General features: G+C 55.5%; 2 protein-coding genes across 2 annotated transcripts in view; both read left to right on the top strand.

The window, feature by feature from the left end:
• Nucleotides 1-19,220, top strand: part of EEF1AKMT2 (EEF1A lysine methyltransferase 2) — a 70,476-nt gene extending 51,256 nt beyond the window's left edge. Inside the window, exon 7 of the transcript XR_011564325.1 lies at nt 19,089-19,220. The gene's annotated coding sequence lies outside the window, so the exon portion shown is untranslated. The remainder of the gene's footprint in view (nt 1-19,088) is intronic.
• FAM53B (family with sequence similarity 53 member B) overlaps nt 19,123-25,066 on the top strand; it is a 79,339-nt gene continuing 73,395 nt past the window's right edge. Inside the window, exon 1 of the mRNA XM_019988729.2 lies at nt 19,123-19,342. Within this exon, the coding sequence (XP_019844288.2) occupies nt 19,265-19,342 (78 nt within the window). The 5' untranslated portion in view covers nt 19,123-19,264. The remainder of the gene's footprint in view (nt 19,343-25,066) is intronic.

The raw sequence follows: 25,066 nt of genomic DNA, 5'->3' as shown, positions 1-25,066 counted from the left end.
TAGGGCTTCCTCTAACTCAGAACCAGCCAGGAGTGATACAGATGGATATGCGTGACTGTGGGGTACTCAGGGCGCAGCCATCAGGCTCTTGAAACAGAGATGAAGTGCGGTTGTCCGGGTGACTTCGGAGCTTGAGTAGTCAGTGTCCTTTAGAGCAGAGGCTGTGCGCCCATGGTCTGGGGGCCAGATGTGGTCCCCTGGCAGAGTTTGTTTGGCCCCCAGGGTGCTCTAGGCACTTCCGCATTTCTTGACAACATTTAAAAACCAAGATTGTACAAAGAAGTCTAGATGGTCAGCTTTTTCTGACACATCAGAAGATCTTTAATATAGTATTATCCTGGGTCCTCTTTCCCCCGCCCACAGCCAGGCAGGGGTAGCCAGCCATCCAGCCCCCCGGGGGCTCCCTGCTCGGCAAAACGGTTCCTGCCCATTAGGTTTCACTTGTTTCTATTCCCTGCTTGGCTCTGGAAGATGTTTGAGATCACTGGAGTGGACGTGCCTTTCAGAAGGCAGGTTTAGGTTTTCTGGTTCCCCGGGTTGTATGGTTCAAGGTGCGCGGTGGTGGAAATGCCCAAGTGCACGGTCATTCCCTCTGTTATCTGGCTGGTTGTACCACCTGCAAGGAAACTGACAGAGATGAGCCAGGGAAGTGCTCTGTTCATCTCCGTGAGGCTTCCCTCTGGCTGCTCCCATTGAACCTGCCCGCACGACCCCCAGTCCGCTCCGTGAAAAATGACCCTTGACTCCTGGAAGCCAGTCTCCAGCCCGGGGTTCCCCCCGGTTGCCCTGCAGATCGTTTCTGTCCCCCCAAGCCCCTAAAGTCACACTCAGTTGCTTCACCCAGTTTAATCTTCTTAGTTCGAAAGTGCTCCCATGGTTTTAATAGATGGTGTAGGATTTTCTTTTTTTAAACAAAGATTTAATCTCTAAATTATCTTGACAGGCAGTCTAGCTGCTATGTATCAAGTAGATAACTTCTGCTGGTGGTCGAGAGAGAAAAAATTTCTCAGGGTAAATGAGAACACGCTTCTCAGAGTCTCTCAGCTTATTCTTTTCGACAGAGACTCAATGAACCAAGTGGAAGCAAAGAGCCTCCAAATGGCAATTTCTATTTTTTTTCCCCTAGGAATTGAGTTTTTCTTCTTGTATTCCTCCAGGTATTTAGTATCAGTCACTCCTTTCATTTACTCTTTTTTCTTCATCCCCATTTTTTTCCTCCTGTTGTGGCAGATATTCTGCCTCCCCATCTGCCTCCTCCTCCCCTCCCAGCCAGTGGCTTCCTTCCATGCCTGTGGGCTTTGTCCAACCCCCGACCCCCCAGGGCCAAGACTCCTGAGAAGGACCCCAAAGGCCCTTCCCCCACTGGTGTTCTTGAGAGCATTCTAGGCGCTGCTAGGAGGGCCTCAAGGACAAGCACTGGGTCATCTTTATCTAAGTTCCCACGTCCTGGCCCAGATGAAGTGCTGGCAGTGGGACCTAGACCTTCCACCCCTTTCTGACCTCATGGACATTTGCATGAGACTCAAACCAGTCCATCCTAAAGGAAATCAACCCTGAATATTCATTGCAAGGACTGATGCTTGAAGCTCTAATACTTTGGCCTCTTGATGAGCCGCCTCATTGGAAAAGACCCTAATGCTGGGAAAGATTGAAGGCAGGAGGAGGGGATGACAGAGGGTGAGATGGTTGGATGGCATCATCGACTCAATGGACATAAGTTTGAGTAAACTCTGAGAGATAGTGGATTTTCCAAGTGATTCTAGTGGTAAAGAACCTACCTGCCAATGCAGGAGACATAAGAGACGTGGGTTCGATCCCTGGGTCAGGAAGATCCCCTGGAGGAGGGCATGGCAACCCACTCCAGTATTCTTGCCTGGAGAATCTGAAGGACGGAGGATCCTGGCAGGCTACAGACCATAGGGTCACCAAGAGTCTGACGTGACTGAAGCGACCTAGCACGCACGCCGGGAGATAGTGAAGGATAGGGAAGCCTGACATGCTGCAGTCTTTGGAGTCACAGAGTCAGACGTGACTTAGGGACTGAACAACAGCTTTGATGGACCCCATTTTTTTCATCTGCAGAATTGTCCTCCCCTCCCAAGTATCCGAGTTCTAAGGACCAAATCAAGTAGAACATGGGTTTTCAAACTTTCCAGGAGCATCAGACTCACCTGGAGGGCTTGTTAAAGCCCTGATTGCTGGCCTCTGCTCAGAGAGTCTCTGATTCACTCTGGGTGGGGTGGGGAGTGAAACTTGGCATTTCTAACAAGTTCCCAGGTGAAGCAACTTGCTGCTTGTCCCGGGACCAGGACTTTGAGAACCACTGCCCTGGTAACCACGTTGTTGAAAGAGGCTCCAGCGTTCACCCCAGCAAGGGTGTGGTTCCCAGCCAGTGACTCTGATCCCCTTTTTACTTTGCTGTTCTGCAGACGAACACACAAAGCTTTGCATCTTTTTAAAAAAGTATACTTATTGACTTATTTGGTGGCCAGGCCTTAGTTATGGCACATGGGATCTTTTGAGTTTTGGTTCCCCAGGTAGGTTTATTTTACCCTGTCTCATCAAGGAAAGGCCGTGCGTGGGCTGAGCTAACATCTGCATGGAGATGCTGGGTAACCTGGCTCCTCACGGGCAGCTTGGTCCCCTCACAACGCGCGTGCTCTGCATCTGCTTCCCACGACTTTGCAGGTATCAATCAGTCTTGAGGCAGAGGCGCCCTCTGACTCAGGTGTCCTGAAATCAGTGTTGTTGTCAGTGGCGGCTGCCTGCCTGCGAAGATGGATTTCACCTCATTTTTGGTTTTCAGTTTTCCCGTGTGACTCTGAAATCACTGCCTGTCTCCCGTCTGTCTTTAGCCTCGGATGGAGTAGCTGGACGCGATGGCAGTCATCAGTCTTGCCTCACTTCGCAGTTTTCCGTGCAGTTTTGTTTTGTAAAGAAGTCCGCGTCCCCCACCTCCCTGCCCCTACTTCCCCTCAAAAACTAGGGGGACAATAAAGCAGTCATGGTTTTGAATGAAGCGTCTCTGTGCTGTGTCTGGGACTCGCTTCTTGCTGCCCGTTCTCTGCTGTCCCCGGACCCAGGCCCCCAGCAGCTGAAGCACGTGGGCCCTTGTGCTTTTGTGCTCTCATAGGCACACAAACACGTGGTGAGCGCGTGCTCGGCACAGGCCTTGATCACATATTTGTGACTCGGGAGTCCGGGATGGTCGTGACATTCTCACGTGGGGCAGGGCGTGGCCGCCCCCCCTCCCCTGGGAGCAAGCACAATTGCTGTATTGTCTGTGGGCGGCTGAGCTAGCTGCGTGGGTCGGAGCTGGGCTGCTGGCACGCTGGGAGAGCAGAGAAGCTGTTTCACCCTGTGTATCTTCCTGCTGCTGTTTTATGGAAGGGGGTGGCGTGGGACGCCCATTCAGGATGCTCTGGTTCTGCTTGGCAGGTGCCCCTCGTGGTTCAGCTGCTGGCCTGGTGTTCCCACCCACTGAGAGCTAGAGAGGTGGGGCCAGGCCAGGGGTGGGGAGGCCAGTGCGGCTGAGGCCACCCCTGGATGGCAGAGCCCCCACCCTCCAGAGGCTTGAGAGGGCTGCGGGCGTTAGCCGGACACGTGCCCATTTGGGCAGCATGGGGCTCCTTCTGCCGAAGCGGGGAAGGGCCTCACCTGTCCCCAGCTCCCTGGTGACACGGAATGTGTCGCCAGTCGACTGCTCCTGGAGATGGCCTCACCCTGTCTCCATGAAGCCTGACATTCCTGCCGCTGCCTCTAGGACACCTGTCCAGACCTGGGCCTCCCCGTCTGGGGCCTTAGCTCGCTCCAGACCTGGGTCTCCCCGTCTGGGGCCTCAGCTCACTCCTGTGCTGCAGCACGTGTCTGCCCGGGCACTTGGTGTTGTTGCTGTTGCTCAGTCGCTCAGTCGAGTTCGACTCTTTGCGAACCTGTGGACTGCAGCACACCAAGCTTCCCTGTCCTTCACCATCTCCCAGAGCTTGCTCAAACTCGTGTCCATTGAGTCAGTGATGCCATCCAACCATCTCATCCTCTGTCGTCCCCTTCTCCTCCTGCCAGCATCTTTCCCAGCATCAGGGTCTCTTCCAGTGAGTCGGCTCTTGGCATCAGGTGCCCAGAGTATTGGAGCTTCAGCTTCATCATCAGTCCTTCCAGTGAATCTTCAGGCTTTATGTCCTTTAGGATGGACTGGTTTGATCTTGCAGTCCAAGGGACTCTCAGAAGTCTTCTCTAGCACCACAGTTGGAAAGCATCAGTTCTTCGGCGCTTAGCCTTCTTTATGGTCCAACTCTCACAACCATACATGACTCCTGGAAAAACCGTAGCTTTGACTATACGGATCTTTGCCAACAAAGGGATGTCTCTGCTTTTCAGTACACGGTCCAGGTTTGTCGTGGCTTTTCTTCCAAGGTGTGCCTTGCGGTATACCTCTGCGAGCAACAGGTGGTGTGTGACGGCTCGGCTGGGTCCCTCCGCCTTCCTCTCTCAGACCCTGGCATGGCCAGCCCGGGCAGTGTGGGATGGGGGACGCGGCCCTTGTACCAGGAGGAGGAGCCAGGGTGTGCGTAGGACCTGCCTGTTGAATCAGAGCCCCTCAGAAGCTGCCCTTTGTTCAGGAGCACAGTGTCACATGCGCATCTGACTTCTCCCCAGCGGTCCTGCCCCTTGGCCCTCCTTGCTCACTGTGCTGGCTGCCAGCCCTCAGGCCTCCAGTTTCTCAGGGGACGCCGGCATTTGGGGGTGCTGCCTCCCTGCCAGCCCTGAGTGCAGTCAGGTGCGTTCTCCTAAAAGCTGAACTTGGGGGAGAAAAAAAAAAAAAAAACAGGGAAGGACCCTGGGCTGAGGTTTTCCTGGGATTGGGTGTGTGAAGGACCGCCTGCCAACCTGCCAGCCCGCCCAGGGAGCCTCCTGATGGGTATTTGCAAGTTTCTAGGAGGTGAGTGGTATCAGAGAGAGTGATTTTGTTGCGACCACACGCTCTGCTCCTGCTCTGCTGCCATGGAACCTAAACAGCTTTGAGCCCAGCCTCTCCGTGGACCAGGAGAGCATTCGTGCAATGCTTTGAATTAGTGCCAACAGCAGAATTTTGATAGCTGCAGGGAAACCCCACAAGCAAGAGAGGTTTCAATAGCTTTTGGCATCAGGAAAGTCGAGACCCGACTTAATGGAGCGAATGTGTTTTTTGGGTTCAGCAAATGTTTCCCTGAGCAGCTGTCCGTGTGAGGTCCTGCAACTCAGGGGACCGTGGTGGGTTCTCGCCCTCCCGAAGCTCACAGCCTGCGGGGGAGATGGACACACTGCCCGTTCATTTCATGCTCCTTTGATTCTCCGTCTGTGGGGTGGGCGAAGCCTTCCTGGAGAGGGAGACACCTGAACTGAGTCTTAAGAGCCGAGGGTCTTGAGCTCAGCTGGAGGTGGACAAGGCTAAGAGGCGAGCAACCAGAGAGCCCAGCGTGAGCAAAGCTCGGGACACGTGGAACCATGGGGGTTATTTGGGTAACTACCGGCAGCTGTGTGAGTGTGTGCGTGTAATTTTTAAGAATAGACAATATATACACTGGGTACAAACTCAGCTGTGAAAAGAACTCTCCCTGCCTCCATCCCTGTCTCCCTGGTCGGCCTCTCCTTCTCTCTGGAAGAGCTCCTGTTGCCTTTTTGTTTATTCTCCCAGAGATATTCCGTTGATGTGCAACCACATATAAATATATACAGACTTTTGATTTTAAACATTTATATGTTTTTTTGCATAGTACACACCTTCAAAGTTCAAAACATGCAAAATGGTATTCCGTGAAGAGCCTCCTCCCCACTCTGTTCTCAGCCACCCACTTCCTCTCCCCAAAGACCCCTCATATTGTTTCTTTTGCATCCTTCTATATTATGATTACATATGTTTAGTTTTACCCAAATAGGAGCTTGCTGTGTCCACTGTCTTTGCTTTTCCACTTAGCACTGGACTGGAAGATGGTTTCCTCTTGGTACCTATCAAGTCTTTTGAAAAGCTGCATATTGTCCCTTGCATGGATGTCTGGGCAGCTGTTTATCCTGTCGTTACTGTTAGGCAGTTAAGTTGCTTCCGTCTTATCTATGCTGAAGATGCATATTTTTTGCACCCGAGCAGGACTAATCTGTAGGGCAGATTAATTTGGCGTCTGAGGCTCAAGGGGGAAGGCCGCCTGGTTGACAGTAGCAGGGCACAGACCATGTTTGCCCAGGTTATGTTTTCGCTTTTGTTCCGCTTTGTGGAAGGCAGGTGACTTTTAAATTGGGTTGGGCTGAAAGTCTGGGGGAGAAACTGTTTTATTCTGTTGGTGCCTCCTGTATCTGACCCCTCTGAGAAGTGGGACCCACTGTGGGCTTGTGAGTGCCACTGACCCCTGGGTGTGGCCAGTGTTGTTCAGTGGCTGGGCGAGGCCAGACCCGGGGCCCGCAGAGCGGCTTTGCCAGCCCTGGCTACTGGGGCCTGGTGGGCGTGAATGCCACGTCTGGGCACGCGGTGGGCTTTGCGCTTCATGAGCATCATGACTCAAGCGAGTATTCTGTTGGTTTATTAATAACTGATGTGAACAATAATCTGTTCAGGAAGAAAACCCCCCCACCGAAGGGTGAGGGGGAGACCCCAGCATGGCTTTGCATGCACCCCATAAAGGTGATGAGGCCCAGTTTTGCACTCCGGAAGGCCCAGTTATGTTATCATGTCTTAGGGGTGATGGCGGGGAGACCCCAGCGCGGCTTTGCATGCACCCCATAGAGGTGCTGACGCCCAGTTTTGAACGCACCCAGGTATGTTATCTTGTCATTTGTCTTTTAAAATGTACTCCGTCTCTTAGTGCATTTTACTTTCTATTTCACTCATGCATCAGTTAATAATATTTACTTCTCTGGACGGAGGGCCTGTGGCTTACATATGTTTTTGTCTTCAACGCCTGCGGACACCAAGCAATCGCTGGACAAGGGCTTGTGGGGTGAATGAGCACAACCCTGTCCCAGCCGGCTTTCCCGGGAGGACAGCCTGCTGTTAACTGTTCACCCAGAGCACCTGAAACTTGGTTTTGGTGTCAAACGCTGACCTCTGTCCAAGGACCTGTTAAATTTCATCCAGTCTCATCTTGTCCTCTTACTCAGTCTGACAACTTCTTTAAAAAAAAAAAAAGTTTTATTATTGTATTTATAACTCTGAGCACATTGATAATTTACACTCACCACCCTGGGGCTTCCTCCTGGCCAAGGAGGCAGGCATTGCCCCTTCCTGCTCGTGCCTGCTTGGCATCTCTTCCAGAGGAGGCTCCTGAGCAGGGCGAGGCCCCTTCTACGTGGGGCGAAGGCCAGCTGGCGGGTTTGGGAGGTGCTCTGAGGCCTGGCTGTAGAGCTTAGCTGCTGACTTAGTGAAATACGCTTCCTGAGGGTCGGACAAGTCTGCACCACACCCTGGTTCCTCTGGCCCCGGTAGGGGACGATGACAGTAACGCGACAACGACAGCAGCCGCTGGCACGTCTGCAGGTTTTCAGGAATACTGGGGCATGTTGTGGACAAATGTGGAATGAACCTGCGTTTCTTCCGGGGCCCGAGCCATTTCTGACGAAGGAGGTGGTCTCCTCACCTCCCGAGGTTGGATTAGGCCTCTCAGGGCTCTCGGAGTCGCCCTTCGAGCTGTCAGGATACACTAGAGGCCCTGCAAGCGTTCAGCAGGGCTTCTGGAATTGGGTTGGCCCTGCCGTTTCCTCTTTAACTCCCTCGAGGGCTGTGCTTATGAGCCCGGTTGTCACATCCACCCTGGCCCTTAGAGGAAGTGGAGATGGGTTTGCAAATGAGGCGCCCCTCCCTTCCCCTGCCCCACGCCCTGCCGGAAGGTGAAACAGGAGCAGAGACCCAGAGCAGCCACTCCTTGCCTTTGGCCCCTGAACCGTTCTAAATCATTCAGAACCGAGTCTCTGGGCTTTGCTGTGAGTTCGGGCCTCAGCCCTTCTCCCGCCTCCTCGAGAGTCTGGTGTTGCCTGTGCCGACAGGTGGCTGCTGTTCACAGAGTGGCTCTCTCTGCCTCGTGCTGATGTCAGCGTCATCTAGGTGGAGATGGGCCCACCCTTCGGAAGCCCCCTGGGAGGCACCAGAGGCACGGCTTGGAGAATGTTGACTGTGAGGTGCCCTGAAGTTCAAGGGTACCTGTCACGACGACGGACCCCGAAGAGTTTCGTCTTGGCCGCTGACGGTGTTCTCGAACGTGCAGTGGCGCCTGCAGCACGAGGGGCAGAGGGGAGGGCGGAAGCCTCCGGGTAGATCGGTTAGCCGGGCTGATTCATTTCTGCACCAGACCCTGTGACACCAGTGGGTTCAGGAGGGTGAGGCCCCTGGTCCACAAGATGAGGTCAGGGTGTAACCTCCCGAGCGAGCGGCAGATGGGAGACCTGGTTCTCACGTCCCTAGCAGGCCTTTACTGTTGCGTCACCTCCCCTGTTCCAGGGTGACACTTGTGATACCACGGGGGGCCCCTGAGATAGAGAGGGGCTGCCTTCCAGCTGTGGCCCCAGTGCCGGCTGCTGCTGGGGGGACTCTGTGTGCTCCGCTCGGCGGCCGGGGGTTCTTTCAGGGCAAGGCTGGTGTGGCTGGAGTGGGTCAGGACCGCCTCTCCCTGCCTGAGCTGCGCTGGCTCGGAGGTGTGCCTGCAGCCTGGCTGGGGGCGGGTCCTCCAGCCTACCAAAAATCCATAAATATTTTGCTGAGGGGGAGGATGTTCCTTTGCAGAAGGTAGGAGACCAAGGTGTGAAAACTGGTGAGTGACTTAACTTCCTGGCCTGCCGAGAAACTTCCTTCATCCCTGAACATTGTTAATGTCACTGAAAGACACCAGGCGCCCCTGCTGTGCTTAAGGACCAAGCTTGGAAAATGTGCTTATGCAAACACCCCGGTTAGCACCCATAGATCCGGAAGGGTGGGGCCAACCCCCCTCCCCAGCCCCAGAACCCAGGCGTCACCGGCCCCTCAGGGAGTATCGGGGTGGCTTCCTGCTCCCCACTCAGCTGTACAGAAGGTCACGGCTCAGGCTTGCGACGGCAGCAAGTGAGAATTCGGCCTTTGCTGTTGTCCGGGTTTCCCGGGATCTTGAGCGCTGGAGGTCGGGTCTGAGCAGGACAGGAAAGGCCACCCAAGGCCTGGCCGCCAGAGCGTGACTGCAGGGCAGGCATCAGCCCTTCCTGCCTGCTCGCAACAGCTCACAACACACCTTCAGCTTCTCTGATCGAGTCACCACTCCCCCGGGCTCCTTTTTTCATGATGCAGGGGAGGAAACTGAGGCTCAGAGAGGCTGCAGGACCTGGCTGAACCACACAGCTGGGGCTCACTGGGCAGACACGGAGCCCGCGTGGCCCAGGCTTCCAGGCAAGGGAACCAAGGCCATACGGGGGACGTGAGTTGGCAAACGGGGCTGGGCTAGAGGCCGGGCCAGAGCCCTCGGCTCCCGAGCCCCGCCGCCTTCAGGAAGAGGCCACTTGGGTTACTCTGTTCTTGTTCCATTTTTTTTTCTTTCTTTTTTTTTTAACCCCTCCTCTTTTTTGTTTCCTTAACCGTGCTTTGATTACATTCACTGTACTTGTAAATAGGTCTGAGCGAAGAACAGGTCATGGTCGTCTTAGGCTAAGTGGCTTAACATGTAGTAGCTTATCTCGGGGGCCCCTGCTCTGTCTCCCCATCCTCTGTTCTCTGCTTCGCCCTGGTCTGGAGGAGAAGGCCGTGTCTAGTCTGTGCTCCCTCAGTAAGTGCTGGTCCTCCACCCCCTCCGCCTCCCCGCCCAGCCTTCCTTTCCTTCCTTTTGAGTTCGCTCCTCGCTCCTCCTCGGACTCTAGTCCATAGGACGCTCTCTCGCGCGCGCTCTGTCTCGCTCTTGCTCTCGCTCTCGCTCTCGCTCTCGCTCTCGCTCTCTCCCTCGCTCTCGCTCTCTCCCTCTCTCTCTCTCTCCCTCTCTCTCTCTCTCTCTCTTGCTCTCTCTCTCTCGCTCGCTCTCTCTCTTTCTCTCTCTCTCTCAGGTTTGGCGGGTTAGAATGACTCCAGCGGTAGCGAGGATCACGGGAATGCTTATAGGAGACTGGCCTGTCAGTTACTTCTCATGATGAATGAGCTCTTGACAGGTCATGCATGCAGCTGGCTTCAGTTTCAAGAAGCAGCTCAGGCTGTCTCGTTCCCATGTTCAGATTTGTTTTGGCTCCGGGTCTCAACACTTTCATGTCCCTGAATAATGTCCTTCCTCCCCCTCCTCTTGAAATGCTATTTGCTTAAAAAAAAAAAAACAAAAAACCCCAGCAGATCCCTCCAGCGCTGTGAGAGTGACTGTGTAAAGTCCCAGAGAACAGAGTCCCAGTTTGGTTCAACAGCTCATTGAACCAAAGCAAGGGTTTTGCTTGCCCGCCATCAAGACAGCCTTATGAGGGAGCCTGGGCCGCTTTGCTCTGCGCAGGGCACGGGGTCTGTCCCTCTCCTGCTGGGTGGTGTGGCCGCTCATCCTTCCCCCAAGACTGGGCCTTTGGCGGCTTTTGACTCCCTGGAGGTCTAGCCCAGGGAATGGCAATCACTCTAGTTACTGCAGAAAACACCCCCAAGGATACACCTTACTCTGGGATGAGGGATCGGAGATGGGGTGAGCATGCTATCTCTAAGGACAGCAGATGCTTTATTCTCACTGCTCAGGCCCCCCAGAATCCCGGGCAGCCATGAGTCAGCTGTGTGGTGTAGCCAGGCCGTGCTGCCTCTCTGAGCTGAGTTTCCTCACCTGCCGCAGGTGGACGGGAGCCCGAGGGCCCATGAGACTCAATCATGGATTCGATGATCTGGCCACTGCACCTCCCAGCGAGGTGAGCCTGTTCTGTGGCCTGGTAGCCAGTTCCCACGCGCTGGAGGAGGGCCCCCTCTGTGCTTGAACTGCGATCACCTGGGGACCTCGGTCTTTAGGGGCCCCAGCATGCAGACCTTTCCTTCCTTAACTTCCCACTCGAGGGGGCCGACTTCTTACAGATCACAAAGCTTAGCAAAGTCACGCGCATCCAGCGTGCCACAGCCTGCACGGGACTAAGCCGAGAGTGCTTCCGAACCTTGCGTCCAGTGCTCGTCCCCCAGCCTGTTACTGACTCCGCGAACAGACACGGATCAGGTTTCTGCTGTCGGAGGCTCTCTGTTGAGGCCAGAGGAGGCCAGAGGCAGGTCCACACCCGGACGACACGCCTGGAGGGGAGAGCTCGCCAGAGCGCCCTGGAAATAGGCTTGGAGAGAAGGGCAGGGTGGGCTGTGGCAGCCCAGAGAGATGGGGGCCAAAGGACTCAGACTCTGATATAGCGGGGAGCCGGCACCACTGCCCCAGGCCTGGGGACACCCTGGCTTCCCTGGAAGGCCCTTCACCTCCTCCTGGCGCCCGGCGTGGCGGCACCTCCATGCGTTTGGGGTGGGGAAGCAGTGCCCGCATGCTTTCACCCCCACCTTCCCGCCTCCCCACTCCCTGCCTCGGTGGGACCCCTAGTGCCAGTTCAATCGTTAAGCCCAGAAGGTTGAGGTGTGGCCTGGGGCACCTCGGGAAGAGCTTATAGAGAAGGGGTGTCTTGCAAACCCAGCGTCTGTACTTCGGTATCTGGTCCGTTTGAGAGATCAAATATTTGTGGGATAATTATGATAAATGTTAACAGATCCTGGAGTAGAAGCCTCGGTGGTTAAGACAGAGACTTTGGAATCCATCAGACGTGGTTGAATCCTTGCTTCACCCTTCACAGCTGGGTGACCCTGGGCCTCAGCTTGTCCCTCTGTAAAATGGGAAAACAGCAGTGCCCACTCGAAGGGCTGCTCTGAGGACTTGGTAAGCCTGTGGGCCTCACGGCTCTGGTGGTTCAGATGGTAAAAGACTCCACCTGCAGTGCAGGAGACGTGGGTCTTCCGTGGGTCGGGAATATCCCCTGGATGCAGGCATGGCAACCCACTGTAGCATTCTCGCCCGGAGAATCCCATGGACAGAGGAGCCTGGCGGGCTACAGTCCACGGGGTTGCAAAGAGTCAGACACAACTGAGAGATTAACATTTTATTCATGCTCTGTTAAAGGTAGACCCCACATCACCTGTTAATTTCCACAAACACAGACCAGGAAGCTACTGGGACGATGGTGGATAAAAGGTTATTATTTGCTGTCTGTTGCCTCTGCTGTGGAGTTGCCTTAAATCAGTGATATTTGGTGTCGAGCATGTCCTTGGTGTTCAAGTATTGACGTAAGAGGTATCATCTGTCTCTGTTTTTCTGTCAGCGCATTGCAGGTGGTGAAGGCCTCACTCTTTGATCGGTCATTTTTCAGTAGGACCTGAAGACTTGGGAACCTAGGCCAAGGGAGTTAGTTTAAGCGTTCCACCAGCGTCTGGGAAACACATTCTCCAGGCATGTCCTCTTATTGAAACTGCAGACTCTTTCCAGTATCAGCTCGGTCTGGGAAAGTATGGGCTCTTGATAAAAGTTCCTAGGCAGCTTTTAACTTTTTATTCTTAAACTCAGACGCCTTTGCTACACAAGCCGCAAGCGAAAGGCCTCCCCAGGCAGATTTAATTCCCTTCTCTTGGCAGAAGTGGACCTTGACTGCGGCCACAGGATCAGTCTCTCCTCTCCACCCTTCCAGGGGTTTGTCACGGGATCTGGCAAAAGGCCGCATGGCCCCCTGAAAGATGCACTTCCTCAAACGTTCATAAATTAGCTTCCAGAGCCTGCCCACAGATTGCTTCTGTCACACCAGCAGCTGAGAAGTCACTGAAGCTGAGAAGTGCACGCAGCCTTCTCCAGGACCTTGCAGAACTGCTGTTTCTCTCCCATTTCCTTTGGTTAACGGGAGGGGGAGGGACATGGAGGCTGTGAGAGGAACGACTTGCTCAGGCCATCAGGAAAATCACTGTCAGCGGCCAAGGTTATGTTTAGGTTTTGCTCCGAGTCCTGTGTTTGGGGTGGTGAGATATTCTCCTGCTATAAAACTAACTTGCACAAGTAGTAAACACAGGATAAGGATATTAAAAGAAGGAAACATTTAATTGGGCGAGTTCCAGTGTGGTCAGTTTCTTTTCAAAGGGTAGCTCTTCAAAACGCATTACAGAAGCGTTTGGTAAACTCCTGTAATCTTCTGAAGAGTTATATAGAATTTGAGAGTTTACAGAACTTTTTGCATATATAAAGGAATTTGGTGTGCACTGGGCAGGGTTCCCACTCCCCAGAAGCTGAGCGTCTCCAGCCACAGTGACATCAGACAGCTGGGTTCAGGGGCTTGCAGAAGGCGCATCGCAGGTTGCAAACCAAAACCAAGACAGCTGCTCGTTAGGAAAGGCTCGTGTGACAAAGCCAAGTCACCGCCTGTCTGTGAAGCGTCCTGAGGAGGCAGACCTGGATTCACATCTTGCCATCACCCCTTCTCGGCTGCAGGATCTTGGGCAAATGCTTGATTTATTTTCCCGGAGCCTTAGTCTTCTCATCTGGAAGATGGGAATCCTGTTAGCAGCAACAGCTGTTCATGGGAATTAGATGAAATGAGAAGAGCCCAGCCTGTCGTGCTCAGGGAGCTGGAGGCTGGAAGCACAGCTGTGAAGGGATAGGTAGAGGAGGACCTGGAGCCAGGCTGCCACGGGGCTGGGTTGAGGCCTCTTGTAGACTTCGGGCAGTGTCACTTGATGCCCGTTGACTGTCCGTGGGTACCCTGGGCAGTGGGCACCGACGTCTGGGGCCGTCTCTGTGCTGTGCTGTTATGTGCCTTTGCTTAGCCTAATTCTCCCGGCAGCCCGCAGGGCAAAGGTGTTCTCACTTTGGTTTTAAAGATGAGGAAGCTAAAGTCAGGTGACTTGCAGGGTGATGGCGAGGCTTGCCCAGTCCCTTAGCACGCATCCTTGCCCTACCCTGCACACGTCCTGTACAGGCAGTGGCAGCCATGTGGGCCCCTTAAAAAAAATTTTTTTTTCATATGTCTGTGCAGTGTAATTCACTCTTTAGTGTTTGGTTTTATGAGTTTTGATAAATGCGTCGATGGAATGGGCTTTTTCCATTTAAAAGTGTGACACCAAGAAGGGACTTCCCTGGCTGTCCTGTGGTTGAGGCTTCTCCTTCCGATGCAGGGGTTGTGGATTTGATGCCTGGTCGGGGAACAAAGGTCCCACGTGCTTCATGGCCAAAAAACCCAAAACAGAAGCAATATTACAGCAGATTCAATGAAGGCTTAAAAAAGTGGTCCACGTAAAAAAAAAAAAGTCTTGAAATAAAATTTTGACACAAGAAAACATTTGTTTTTCTTGCTTCTTTCATTTTGTGTCTCTACGAGATGAGGGATGTGTTCACTAAACGTGTGGTCATCATTTCATGATGTATGTGGGTCAGACCATAATGCTATACACCGGGAACTTACACACTGCCGGGTATCAATTTATATCAATAGAACTGGAAGGAGACGTTTGTTTTTAAAATCTGGGATCATTGTAAATTCACACGTAGCTGTAAGAAATCGTAGAAAGTGCTGTGTATCATTTTCTCAGTCTCCCGCAGCAGTTAACACGTTGCAAAACGACAGTGCAAATCGCAAACAGGAAGTCGACGCGGATGCAGTCGAGATGCAGAACATTTCCATCACCTCGAGGGTCCCCGCCCTTTTCATAAGCACATCCTCCTCCCTCTCCCACCCGCCTTCCCAAGCGCCCATCCAGACCCCCAGCAGCAACTAAAGCTAGCCTTCCATTCTGTCCCTTGGTCATTTCAAGGCTGTTACATAAATAAGAGTCGGGCAGTAATTAACCTCTGGGGGATTGGAACTGTTCAGGCGGCATAATTCCCTGGAGATTCTTCCAAGTAGGAATCAATAGTTCGTCCCTTTCCAGTGCAGAGGGGCATCCCACGGCATGTCTGTTCCACAGTCTGTTTAGCCAGTCACCCGTTGAAGGACATCTGGGTTGTTTCCTGGTTTTGGCTGTTATGAATAAAGCTGTTACGAGCATTCACGTGCAGGGCTTTGTGTGAACATAAGCTTGCATTTCTGTGAGTTGCGTGCCAAGGAGTGCGCTTGCTAGGTTGTATGGGAGTTGCTCGACGGGGCTTTGAAGGATGCGCTTGAGATGGAGAGGCAGGTCGGGTGGGGCTTTGCTGCAGGTGGGCTCCGGTGGGCAGCACAGGCCGGGGAGCTCACCCCTGAGACCCTGGGTGGCTTACTTCATCTGTCTGTAAACTGTTACTAGTTACACCTGTCGTGTAACTAGTGCTAAAGCACCTGATTCACAGTCGGTGCTCAGTAGATAGAAGCCGTTCTTAATACGGGCTCAGAGAAGACCGAGCAGGCCAGGGTAGCTCTGTGCCCCACAGGTGAGCTCAGCAGGTCTTTGTTGCTTGTGGACTCCGGGGCACCTCCTTACCTCAGGTAGAGCTGTGCACCCAGTTGCCCTCAAAGGTCAAGTTCCTGGCTTCTGCCTGAAAAGTCCCTGGCCCCGTTCTCAGACTGGGCTCTGAGTCCCTGGACGGGCGTTGGCATTCCCCAGTGAGCTTGGCCAGGCCCATGCCACGGATCAAAGGAATCCCAGGGAATTCCACATGGTGCCAGGCTCTGCCGGTCTGGATTTGCCTCACAGGGTCTGAGAATGTGCCCAGATTATTTCAAAAGTTGCTGCGATTCAGCCTGGTTCCAGAAACGTGTGACGCTTTTGGTGTCGTCGAGACCCGCTGCTAGGTGTCGCAAAGAAAACAGACAGAATGGCCGTCTCAGCGGGTCAGCCCCGTCAGCTCCAGCTCCTTGGGGACCCTCGCCTGGCTGCAAGACGCAGCCTGGCAGCAGCGTCTTTGGTCTGGGGTGACTCTTGTCTTTCCAGCCCCTTGTCCCGCCGCTGCTGCCCTTCTCCACATACCCTGTGTGCCCGCCGCCAGTGGGCTGACGGCCCCCGCCCCCACCACACGCAGGCCAGGCTGCCGGGCTTCGCTCATGCTTCCCTCTTCCCAGTTGCCTCCTCCCTTCCTCTTGAAGTCTTACCTATTTTCTTTCTGGTCAAAAAGGTGTTAATATGCTTACTGCACTGGATGAAATACACAAACAGCGTGTGCGTGTGTAAGGCTGTACACTCAAGGCGTGCCTTCTCCCACTGCAGGACCACGTGGTTATGGAGCCACACTGCACTCCTCCCCTTGCTGTTTTCGTTTACAGTGAAGCTTGGAGAGAGTGTCACGTCGGCACCACTAGAATCACCATTAAAACTGCGGTGCGTGTGACGTGGCATTACTCGTTTACACGGTGGCCCTGTGATTTCTCTTACCGGTCGCCTGCTGGTGGCGGTCTGGGTTGTCCCCACTCCCGGTCTCTTCCAGCAGTGCTGTGCGTCACTGCCCCTGTGCAGAGGTGTCTGTTTAGGACTCAGCCCCGGGTCCCCCTCTTCCTCCTGTCTGCCTCTGGTAGCTGTGGTGCCTGTGTTCCCAGCACTGTCTTTCCACGACTCCTGAGGACAGGGTTTGTGCAGGACCTCTTTCCTCCTTCCAGCGCCTGCCGTGCTTACTGACTGCCCTGCTGCTGCTGCTAAGTCGCTTCAGTCGTGTCCGACTCTGTGTGATCCTATAGATGGCAGCCCACCAGGCTCCCCCATCCCTGGGATTCTCCAGCCAAGAACACTGGAGTGCGTTGCCATTTCCTTCTCCGATGCATGAAAGTGAAAAGTGAAAGTGAAGTCTCTCAGTCGTGTCCGACTCCTAGCGACCCCATGGACTGCAGGCCCCTCTGTCCATGGGACTTCCCAGGCAAAAGAGTACTGGAGTGGGGTGCCATTGCCTTCTCCAACTGCTCTAGTTTCCAGGAATACATGGTCCTCTGGTATTCACCGATCTTGCTGCCCGTGTGCTCTGGCCTTCTGTAGGGGCTCTGCTGGGAGCAGAGACACGAGAGCCGAGATGCCTGCACCACCACCTCTGTCCGGCTTTGTGCTTGGTACACAGCGGCAGCATCAGATGGGGTAGCTTGTTTCCATGGTGATAAGACTTCCACAGCATCTTTCTTACTGTTTTCACCACAGGGATCGACCATAATATTGCCAGTCCCCTCTAGATGGAACATTAGCTTTGAAAAGTTTTAGCTTTAAAATTCTGCCTTTTAAAAAATTTTTTGAGAGGACAGATGGTTGGGTGTCCATTGCTGAGAAGAGATCAGGACTCGGGCTCCCCCATGAAACTAGTGGCCGTGGCTACTGTTTATTGAGCAGTTCTTCAAACGAGCTAGGGCTTCTCACCATGCAAACGGCTTGAATTCACATTTTCTCATAGTGCAGCCGTCTTCTGAGGCAAGCTCTGGTGGCGGTCTTTTATGGTGAGAGGAAATCAAGGCTCAGAAAGGAAGTAACTTGGTAAAGGGCACTCAGTACATTTCAAGAGGTGGGATTCTGGCTCAGGTATGCTCTGCTTAGGACTTGAGTTTATAACCAGTGAACCCTCCTGCCTTGCTAGGAGGAAGGGCCTGGGGAGGGTGGGTCACCCTGGGCCTGGGGTGATGGTTGGCAGCCCCAGAGCTGAATTGACGTTGCACCCATCAGGCCCGGTCTCTGATTCTGAGCTGCACAAAGGGTGCCTTTGAAGGGGGAGTCCAGGGCACCCCTCCGGGCGCTCTCCTGCACACATGCCCCCCACTTCCCCTGCTCCCAAGCCAAGTGTCCCGGGGGCTGGCGGGCATTCCTGGCTCGACTTCCTGGCCAGACTCGGACGAGTGATCTGAAATTCTTTGCTGGGCCAGATGATACTTGGTCAGAATGTTTGTCACTTCTAGATGGATGTGGCTTTGAAACAGGTCTCCTGGTGTGACCTGGGGACCCCGCTGGCCCTCCCTCCCGAACAGTCAACCCTTTGAAAATGTATTGATTTCCCCCCTCCCCTTCCCTGCTTTTGCACTTTGGATGAACCTTGTTTTCGAAGAACAGTAGAAGGTAATTTTCCCGTGCTTGCCAGCTGGCCTGTAATTGAGCAATTTCAATAACACCCACTGTAAAATCTAATCGAAGTAAACAGGAAAATATGATTTATGATCTGGACAGCAAGTAAATACCAGGGTGCAATTAATTTTTACACAGAGCAGCAGATTCTAAAACATTTTCCTGCGCTGACCAGTTTGTTTTTAATTACAGATTAGGAGCTGCTTTTTATGTATTTATTTTATGATTTTTATTTTTTTATTTTTTTACTTTTTGATGGTAATCTTCGGGTTCTGTGGATCTCTGTGACTTTCTCTGAAGGTGTAACCTTCAGAGGGGTGGGATAGAGATAGGATCAGAAGAATTAATTTGTAAGGAGCGATTCAAGAATTAATTTGTAAGGAGCGATTCTCCCAACATGGGCTGCAGGCTGCACTTTTTGGGCGTTTGCTTGGTGGGAGATGACACTGGGTTGGGGAGATATTCCGGGCTGTGTAGAATGATGATTAGAGAGGGTCCCGAACTGCTAAGAGCTCAGAGGTGTGTGTGCAGGCCTTCCCTCACCCCCATCCAGGGCTGTGGTGTGTGTTGGCTCATTCTGAGGAAGGAGACAGGCATGGAGGGCCTCTGCTGTCCACGTGTCACTCTGGAAATTGATGCTTCCAAGGACAGGAAGCACGTGTCCTTGTAGTTCTTCCAGTAGCTTCTGTCCAGATCTGGGTAGAAAACAGGAGTCACTGCTGGTTGCCCAAGGGCCAGTGGCATGGGCTTTGACTGTGGGCTGGGTGAGTGCCCAACATCAGCCGACCTTGGGCTGTCTGTAGGGTCAGCTCTACCTAGGAGGTCGCAGGGCTTGAGCACACTTTGGGGGTGTAGCCCTGTGACCAGCCAGACCCCGAGATCTGTCTTAGAAAGGTGCCATGGCTGAGCTGAGAGTCACTGCTGTGCCCACCAGGGTGTTGGCTTTAGGGACGCTCCAGGGCCAGCATGGGGACTCCCAGAAAGGTGATTCTGGCCTTCGTGTCCCTCCACCGCTACCGCCCCCCAAGAAAGCATCTCAGTTCAGTGGTGAGGCGGTTCCATTCCCCAGCAGGGTCCCCACCTGGAGGGGAGGGGCTGAGTTTCTCGGGACCCCCGTCTTCTGCCGTCCTGAGTCCCTCTGCCTTTTCTTTTGTCTTTCCAGAGAGCTGACCTCACTCCGCTGTTTCCTGGAGGAGCCCCACCCCGATGGGGAGCAGCCTCTGCTGACGTCATAGCCCGGGAGACATCCCAGGAGGTCGCCTCTGCCCCCCCCGTCTGCCCACCTGAAGATGGCTCGTGCCCACCCTGGGCTTGTGCCCAGTGCCTGAGGCCCTTACCATGGTGATGATCCTGAGTCAAAGCCTCGACAAGCAGGGAGCCGACCCCGTGGCCTGCAGGACCTTCAACCCTGAGCCGGTAAGGACCTGGTGGCCTCATTTGGAGGCCCGATGTCCTGGTGGGGCTCTGGACTGAGCAGACAGGCTTAGCAGACCAAGTCCAGAGGGCCCGTGAGCAGAGCTCTGGGACATGTGGCTGCAGGGGCGACAGGCTGTCACCCAGAGCCTGGCTTTGTCCTCGCCAGCAGGAAGTAGCTGGCTCAGGTGGAGTTCTCTGGAGAGCGATGAGGGGAGGCCACCCCCTCATCCCCTGGTGAATAGTACCAAGGGGGGCTCTGCTGCCCCTGCCAGGCCGAGACCCACATCCCTCCTGGTCTCCACCCAGCAAGGTAGGTGGTTTCCAGAAGGTGGGGGGTGGTACCAGGATAAGGCCCGGCCTCCAAATGGCGGTCGGAATAAGAGCTGCCATCTCAGAGATGTCAGGAGCGGGAGCCGGTATAAAGGAGGGTGTGGTTGGGGGCCTGGGTGGTGGGCCCAGTGCTGGCGGCCCTGCACCAGGTTCTTCTCTGACCAAGAGGGCTGGTGAGCTGGAGCAGAGAGGCAGGGGCCCGGCCTTCTTAGACCAGGAACAGAACGGCCCCCCGGTCCTGCTTGCAGCCCTCCTTCCTCAGAAGCGGGTGGGCTGCCCCGTGCTGAGGAAGCAGGAAGCAGTCCCACTCGGGCATGAACACTCTTGCAGTGGTGGGCTTTGCAGGGGGTCCGTCCCCAGGACTCTCTGCCGCTTCTGTGGGCAGGGCTTGGGGGCACCCCTCCTGGCACCTTCACAACCCCTGTGAGACTCCGTGTTAGCACCTCGCGTGGGCTTCCTCCCCCGGTACCTCCCCAGTACCCACGCCGAGAGCGGGCAGGTGGGTCTCAGGTCATTGCAGGAGCTTGTGAAAGTCACCAGGACCCGCGTCCACCCCGCAGGGCTTCCCTGGGCACTGTGGGCCAGAGGACCTGCGTCCACCCCGCAGGGCTTCCCTGGGCACTGTGGGCCAGAGGAGCTCCGCAGGAGGAGCCGGTGTCTGTCCGTCACCCCTTCCTTTTCCAGTGTGCTTTGAACGTGTCTCTACATAGACTTGCTCCCATCATTCCCGCCGCTTCCCTTCTGGTCCCGCCTGTGTCCTCTCTTGCCCGGAGTCTCATGGGAACTGGCCCCTGCTTCTGGCTCCTGCAGCCTCTTCTCCAGCAGCAGCAGCTGCAGGAGATGCAGGTCAGAGCGGCCCTCCTCCACTCAGAGCCTTCTACCAGCTATCCCCCTCTCAGGCCGAGCAACACGCCAGTCCCTCACTTGGATGGATGGGGGCTGGCATACCCTGGCCCTCGTAACCACTGGGTGCTCTCCACCACTTTCCCCGCCTCAGTCTGCACACGCCTCGCTGGCCTACGTGCCTCGGGGCCCGTGCGCTTCCTCTGTGGCCTGGAACACCCACCCTGAGCAGGGTTCCCTCCCTTCTTCCCTCCTTTTCTCGGGCCACTACCCACCTCCCTTCCCACGTGCCCTCTGTCCCCTTTCCCTGGCCTTTTCCCTTCCCGGGCACCACCAGCCTTCCTCATGTTTTGATCTTGTTCCCTGAGTTGACTCCTGCCCCAGAATCCGAGCTTCACCAGGCAGGGACTTTTGTCTCTTTGGCTCCTTGCTGACCACCCCAGTGCCTGACCCTGGGCACGGGCCATGGTAGGTGCTCAGGGGACCTTGGCAGAGGGAGGGGATGTGAGTTCATGGAGCCAGGTTCTCAACTCAGCCTCGTTGAGTCCCTTCTCCGGTACTCAGCTTCCTAGCTCAGGGGGTGCAGGTATGAGCTGATCCGTTTTCTGCTCTGGGTGCATGTTTTCCTGGTGAAGTGAAAGCACCTCATGTGGAGTAGCTCTAACCAAGATGAGACGGCTCTCAGGGTGCAGGCCTCCTTGAGGTCCCAGGGGACCCCCCATTCCCTCCTCCCTTCCCTCCCCCGACCAGTCTGGTTCCAGCTGTGCTGTTGCTTCAATCGCTGCTAAACTTGGTTCCATCTGGAGGTGGGCCGGCCTGGGCTTGGCTGTGGAGCTGGTTCCGGGGCCCATGGGCCTGTGGTCAGCTGGGCTGCTCTTCCAAGAGACAGGGCCTGAGCCCCCGCCAAGGAGGAGGGCGGCCTCCCAGCCCCGGCCGGGGAAGGAAAAAAAACTTCTCAGAAAAAGAAAAAGGAGCGACGAGCCAAGGGGAGCAAACGGCCACTGAAGAGGGCCCGGCAGTCGCTTTTGGAGAGGGGCCTCTCCTGCGTCAGCCTGTGGGCGCATCACAGGCCTGGATGGTTTCTGCCCTCACAGTGGGGTGGAGGCACAGTGAAGGCGAGGGGGCCAGGGCCTGCGGGGGGCCCGCCGAGGTGCCCTGCCTCCACCTCCCCGACTAACAGGAAACAGGGGGCCCAGGGGCAGGGGGCACAGACGAGCAGGATGCAGGCTTCAGGTGCAGGCCCCGTCCACCACCAGGGCCTTCACACCACCACCCACCCCCCGGCCTGTCTCCTGAGCCGCCACTGGCCTGGACTTCCTTGGGAAGAAGCATGGGCCATAAACAACCAAAGAAAGAACCCCCGCACCCCAGATAAGACCAGCCAAGTAACGACAGCCCCAGAACGTGGAATCAACTGATTAGAATCCGCTCTGCACGGCCAGCCAGGGTGAGAAGAAGATGGGGGGACTTTAGCTTCGACTTCCTAAACGGGTCGCATCATCCTCGGGTGAATACCATCAAGATAACGACAGGAAAGAGGGAAAAGCTGTTCTCTTTTGTTTTGTAATCAGACTAAGAAGATACCAGAAGTTGGGGTTTCAGATTAAAAAAAAAAAAGGAATGGTGACTCACCCCCAGGCGGCTTCAGAATTAGGGAAGCGAGAGGCCCTGCAGTGAGGTCAGAGCCTAAAAAAAAGCTGCAGGTGGACGTGCCCTGGGGGCTTGGAGACAGTGGCAGAGGAGAGGCTTGGGCATCGCACCCCCACAACCAGGCCCCGACCTGCTTGCTCAGAGGGTCCCTGACGCGGTTTCCTGGTTCTCCTTTTTTCTGTAAACTAAAATACTGGTGACAACGTGACCTCCCTACTCCCAGGGGAGGCGAGAAGACAGCAAAGGGACTGAGAGCCCTGGTCTCGCCTCCCCCACCGCTGGGGGTGGGGGGCGGTGCAATGACTCGGTTCCCCTTTCCCCCACTCTGCCCGGTCGCCTTCCTTTCCCCCTGAGTGGCCCTTCCTCCGAGTGTGCTAACATTAGCTGCTGCTGCTGGAAGGCCGCCCAGACATCTGACCTCGGGGCCAACCTTCCCCAAGCTCCTTCCCGCCCGCCCACGCTCCTGCCGAGGGCCCGTGGTCCCTCCTCCCCAGGCAAGCCTCCCGGCCCCCCTCTCTGGAGGCTGGAGACCGGAGGGAGCTAGGGGTGCCCTGCTCCGTGGAGGACGGGCCGGGGAGCGGTGGGGTTGGGGGGTGGACAGAAGCCGGAGGAGGGGCTCCAGGCCACCTCACTTTCCTCATCCTGGAGGTGTTCCTGGCCACAACAGACACTCCATGTTTTTGGAGCAGGTCCTTGCTTCCACGCTTGTCAGATGAGGATGCTGAGGGCCTTGCCCAGCAGGAGAGTTCAGGGGCCATGTCAGCTGCCCCAGGCACCCAGGCTTTTCCCCCGTCCTGCTCACCCGGAGTCAGCATTAGGCCTGACGGGGCCCCAGCCAGGATCCCAGGCTGGAATCCCAAAGTGCGCAGAGCCCGAGGCCGTCCCAGTCTGCGCCCCCACCGTCCTGGGCAGCAGAGACCACCCCCCACCCCCATGGCTGTCCTGCAGCCTGGGAAGCCGGGGCGCCCACCCTGTGTCCATCAGCCTCCACCCTGGGGCGCCTCTCCCTTCTCAGCTTCTCTTCCTGGCCTGCCTCGGCCTCCCACTTTCCGCCACTCAGGGTTTCACCCTGTTCCCTTCCGGAGGCCGGAGCACCGCCCTCGTTACCCTCCCAACGCGAGCGTGGGCCCGTCCGCATTGCCCCAAGACGGCATCAGCAGAAGGAAGAGTGACGTTATCGCCCTAGTCTGCAGAAGGAAGCCACGAAGACGCGTGGTGATGGCCAGAGAGGAGCTTGGCCATTTTCTGTCTGAGCTGGCTCCTCATTAAATGATGACCTGAATTGAGTCTTATTTAAGTCAGGGCTTCTCAGTCAGACAGACGGCCCCTGGAAATACCATTTGGTCTCCAATTTCTGTCTTTCCTATGGAAGATGTAGTTCCAAGCTTTCTCTGCTGATGCAAGGAGTCTCCCAGACACCAGGCTGTGCCCTGGTCGGGACGGTGGGGCTCAGGAACAAAGGCTTCGGAGTAGCAGGAACAGCCCCGGGAGCAGAGCTCGTCATCCTGGGGACACAGCGAGGGCCCCGGGTGCACACTCGTGTGCAAACCCCGAGTGTCTTGTGAAACCTCAAGTGGTGAGAGCTTCCTCCACCCCGCCCTGCCCCCGGGGGGCCGGTCGGGCCTCACCACATCGTCCACAGAGCAATGGGCTCATCAGCCTTCCCACAGCGGGTGCAGAGGGCTTCGAGGGTTCAGGGAGGCTGGCTGCAGAGCAGCACAAAGCAGTGGGGATAGACCGGCCCTGGACAACCTGGAGTCCAGTGGGGAACCTTGGTGCTGGGCCCAGGGAGCGTGGCCAGCAGTCGGCGTGTACACGGGGCCCTGGGAAGCGGTGGGTTATGCGATGTCCTGGCCTGCCGGCTGCCAGCCCAACCTTGTGGACAGGGCTCAGAAAGTGAGTTGGGGGCCCTGATCTTTTTTCTTTCTTTCTTTACGCCAACAGGAGGCAGAAGCCCCAGGGGGAAGTAGTTAGCTCATGACTCTTTCAGCCCTTTTCTGACCTTAAAGTTGGCCAGCGTCCTGTTAGTCAACATTTCTCTACTGCTACTTTGAAGGGATTTGTCTCCACACACAAACCAGTTTGAAACGAGCATCACACAAGGATGAAGGAAAAGAAAGAGGGAAAAGCTGCATTTTTAGGTGGGACGGGAGAGCAGGGAAACACCATTGCCCTCTACATATTTTGGCCGGTTTCCTTGTATCTTTTTAGTGAAGCAGGTTTCACTGACAAAGTATGCTTCCTCGTGGTACTGGAAGCCTCTGCCCAAACACCGCTTTGAGCGGTTGCGTGATATCCCTTCAAGTGGCCAAGCCTACTTCCCCCGTTATTCTTCTTGAAGACCCCCATGAAATTGGCCAGGGTTCCTCGGACGTAAGCAGCTGGGGCCACCTTCCGCTGATACACACAGCAGAAGAGAATCCACTGGCGCGATGAAGAGAGACTTGGGAGAACTGGTGACTGAAGTTCCCGGAAAGGGCAGGGACAGGCCCACTGGGAGGATGGTGGAGGCGGGTGGGGGGCTCCCCACCCGGTGGACCGGCCCAGCACCCCTTCGATCCAGGGGGCAGAGCCCTGGAGCAGGCATGTCCGGTCAGCCAGGCCCACCCTGTGCAGTGCAGGGGGCTGGGGTCGGGGTGATATCCCACCAGGACACCCCCAGTGGGAAGGGGAGGAGCCCCAGTGCAAAATTGGGGTGCTGTTAGCAAAAGAAGGGCGCACACCGCCTGCCGTGCCGTTTAACACTCAGCACAGTGGGGGTTGTGCCAGGATGGGACACGGAGAAGGTGTCCCTTCTTGTCAGCTCTCCGTGCACACAATGGCTGATCCCCCTGCACCCCGGGTGCAGAGTCAGAGGCTGTGTGTGTGGGGGGGTTGCCCCCGACTTTATCTAGCTGATGC

Source organism: Bos indicus, chromosome 26 (assembly GCF_029378745.1).
Source record: "Bos indicus isolate NIAB-ARS_2022 breed Sahiwal x Tharparkar chromosome 26, NIAB-ARS_B.indTharparkar_mat_pri_1.0, whole genome shotgun sequence".
In the NCBI taxonomy this organism is placed as follows: Eukaryota; Metazoa; Chordata; class Mammalia; order Artiodactyla; family Bovidae; genus Bos; species Bos indicus.
Note: the sequence above shows the minus strand (reverse complement) of the source record. Positions and strands in the feature narration are given on the sequence as shown.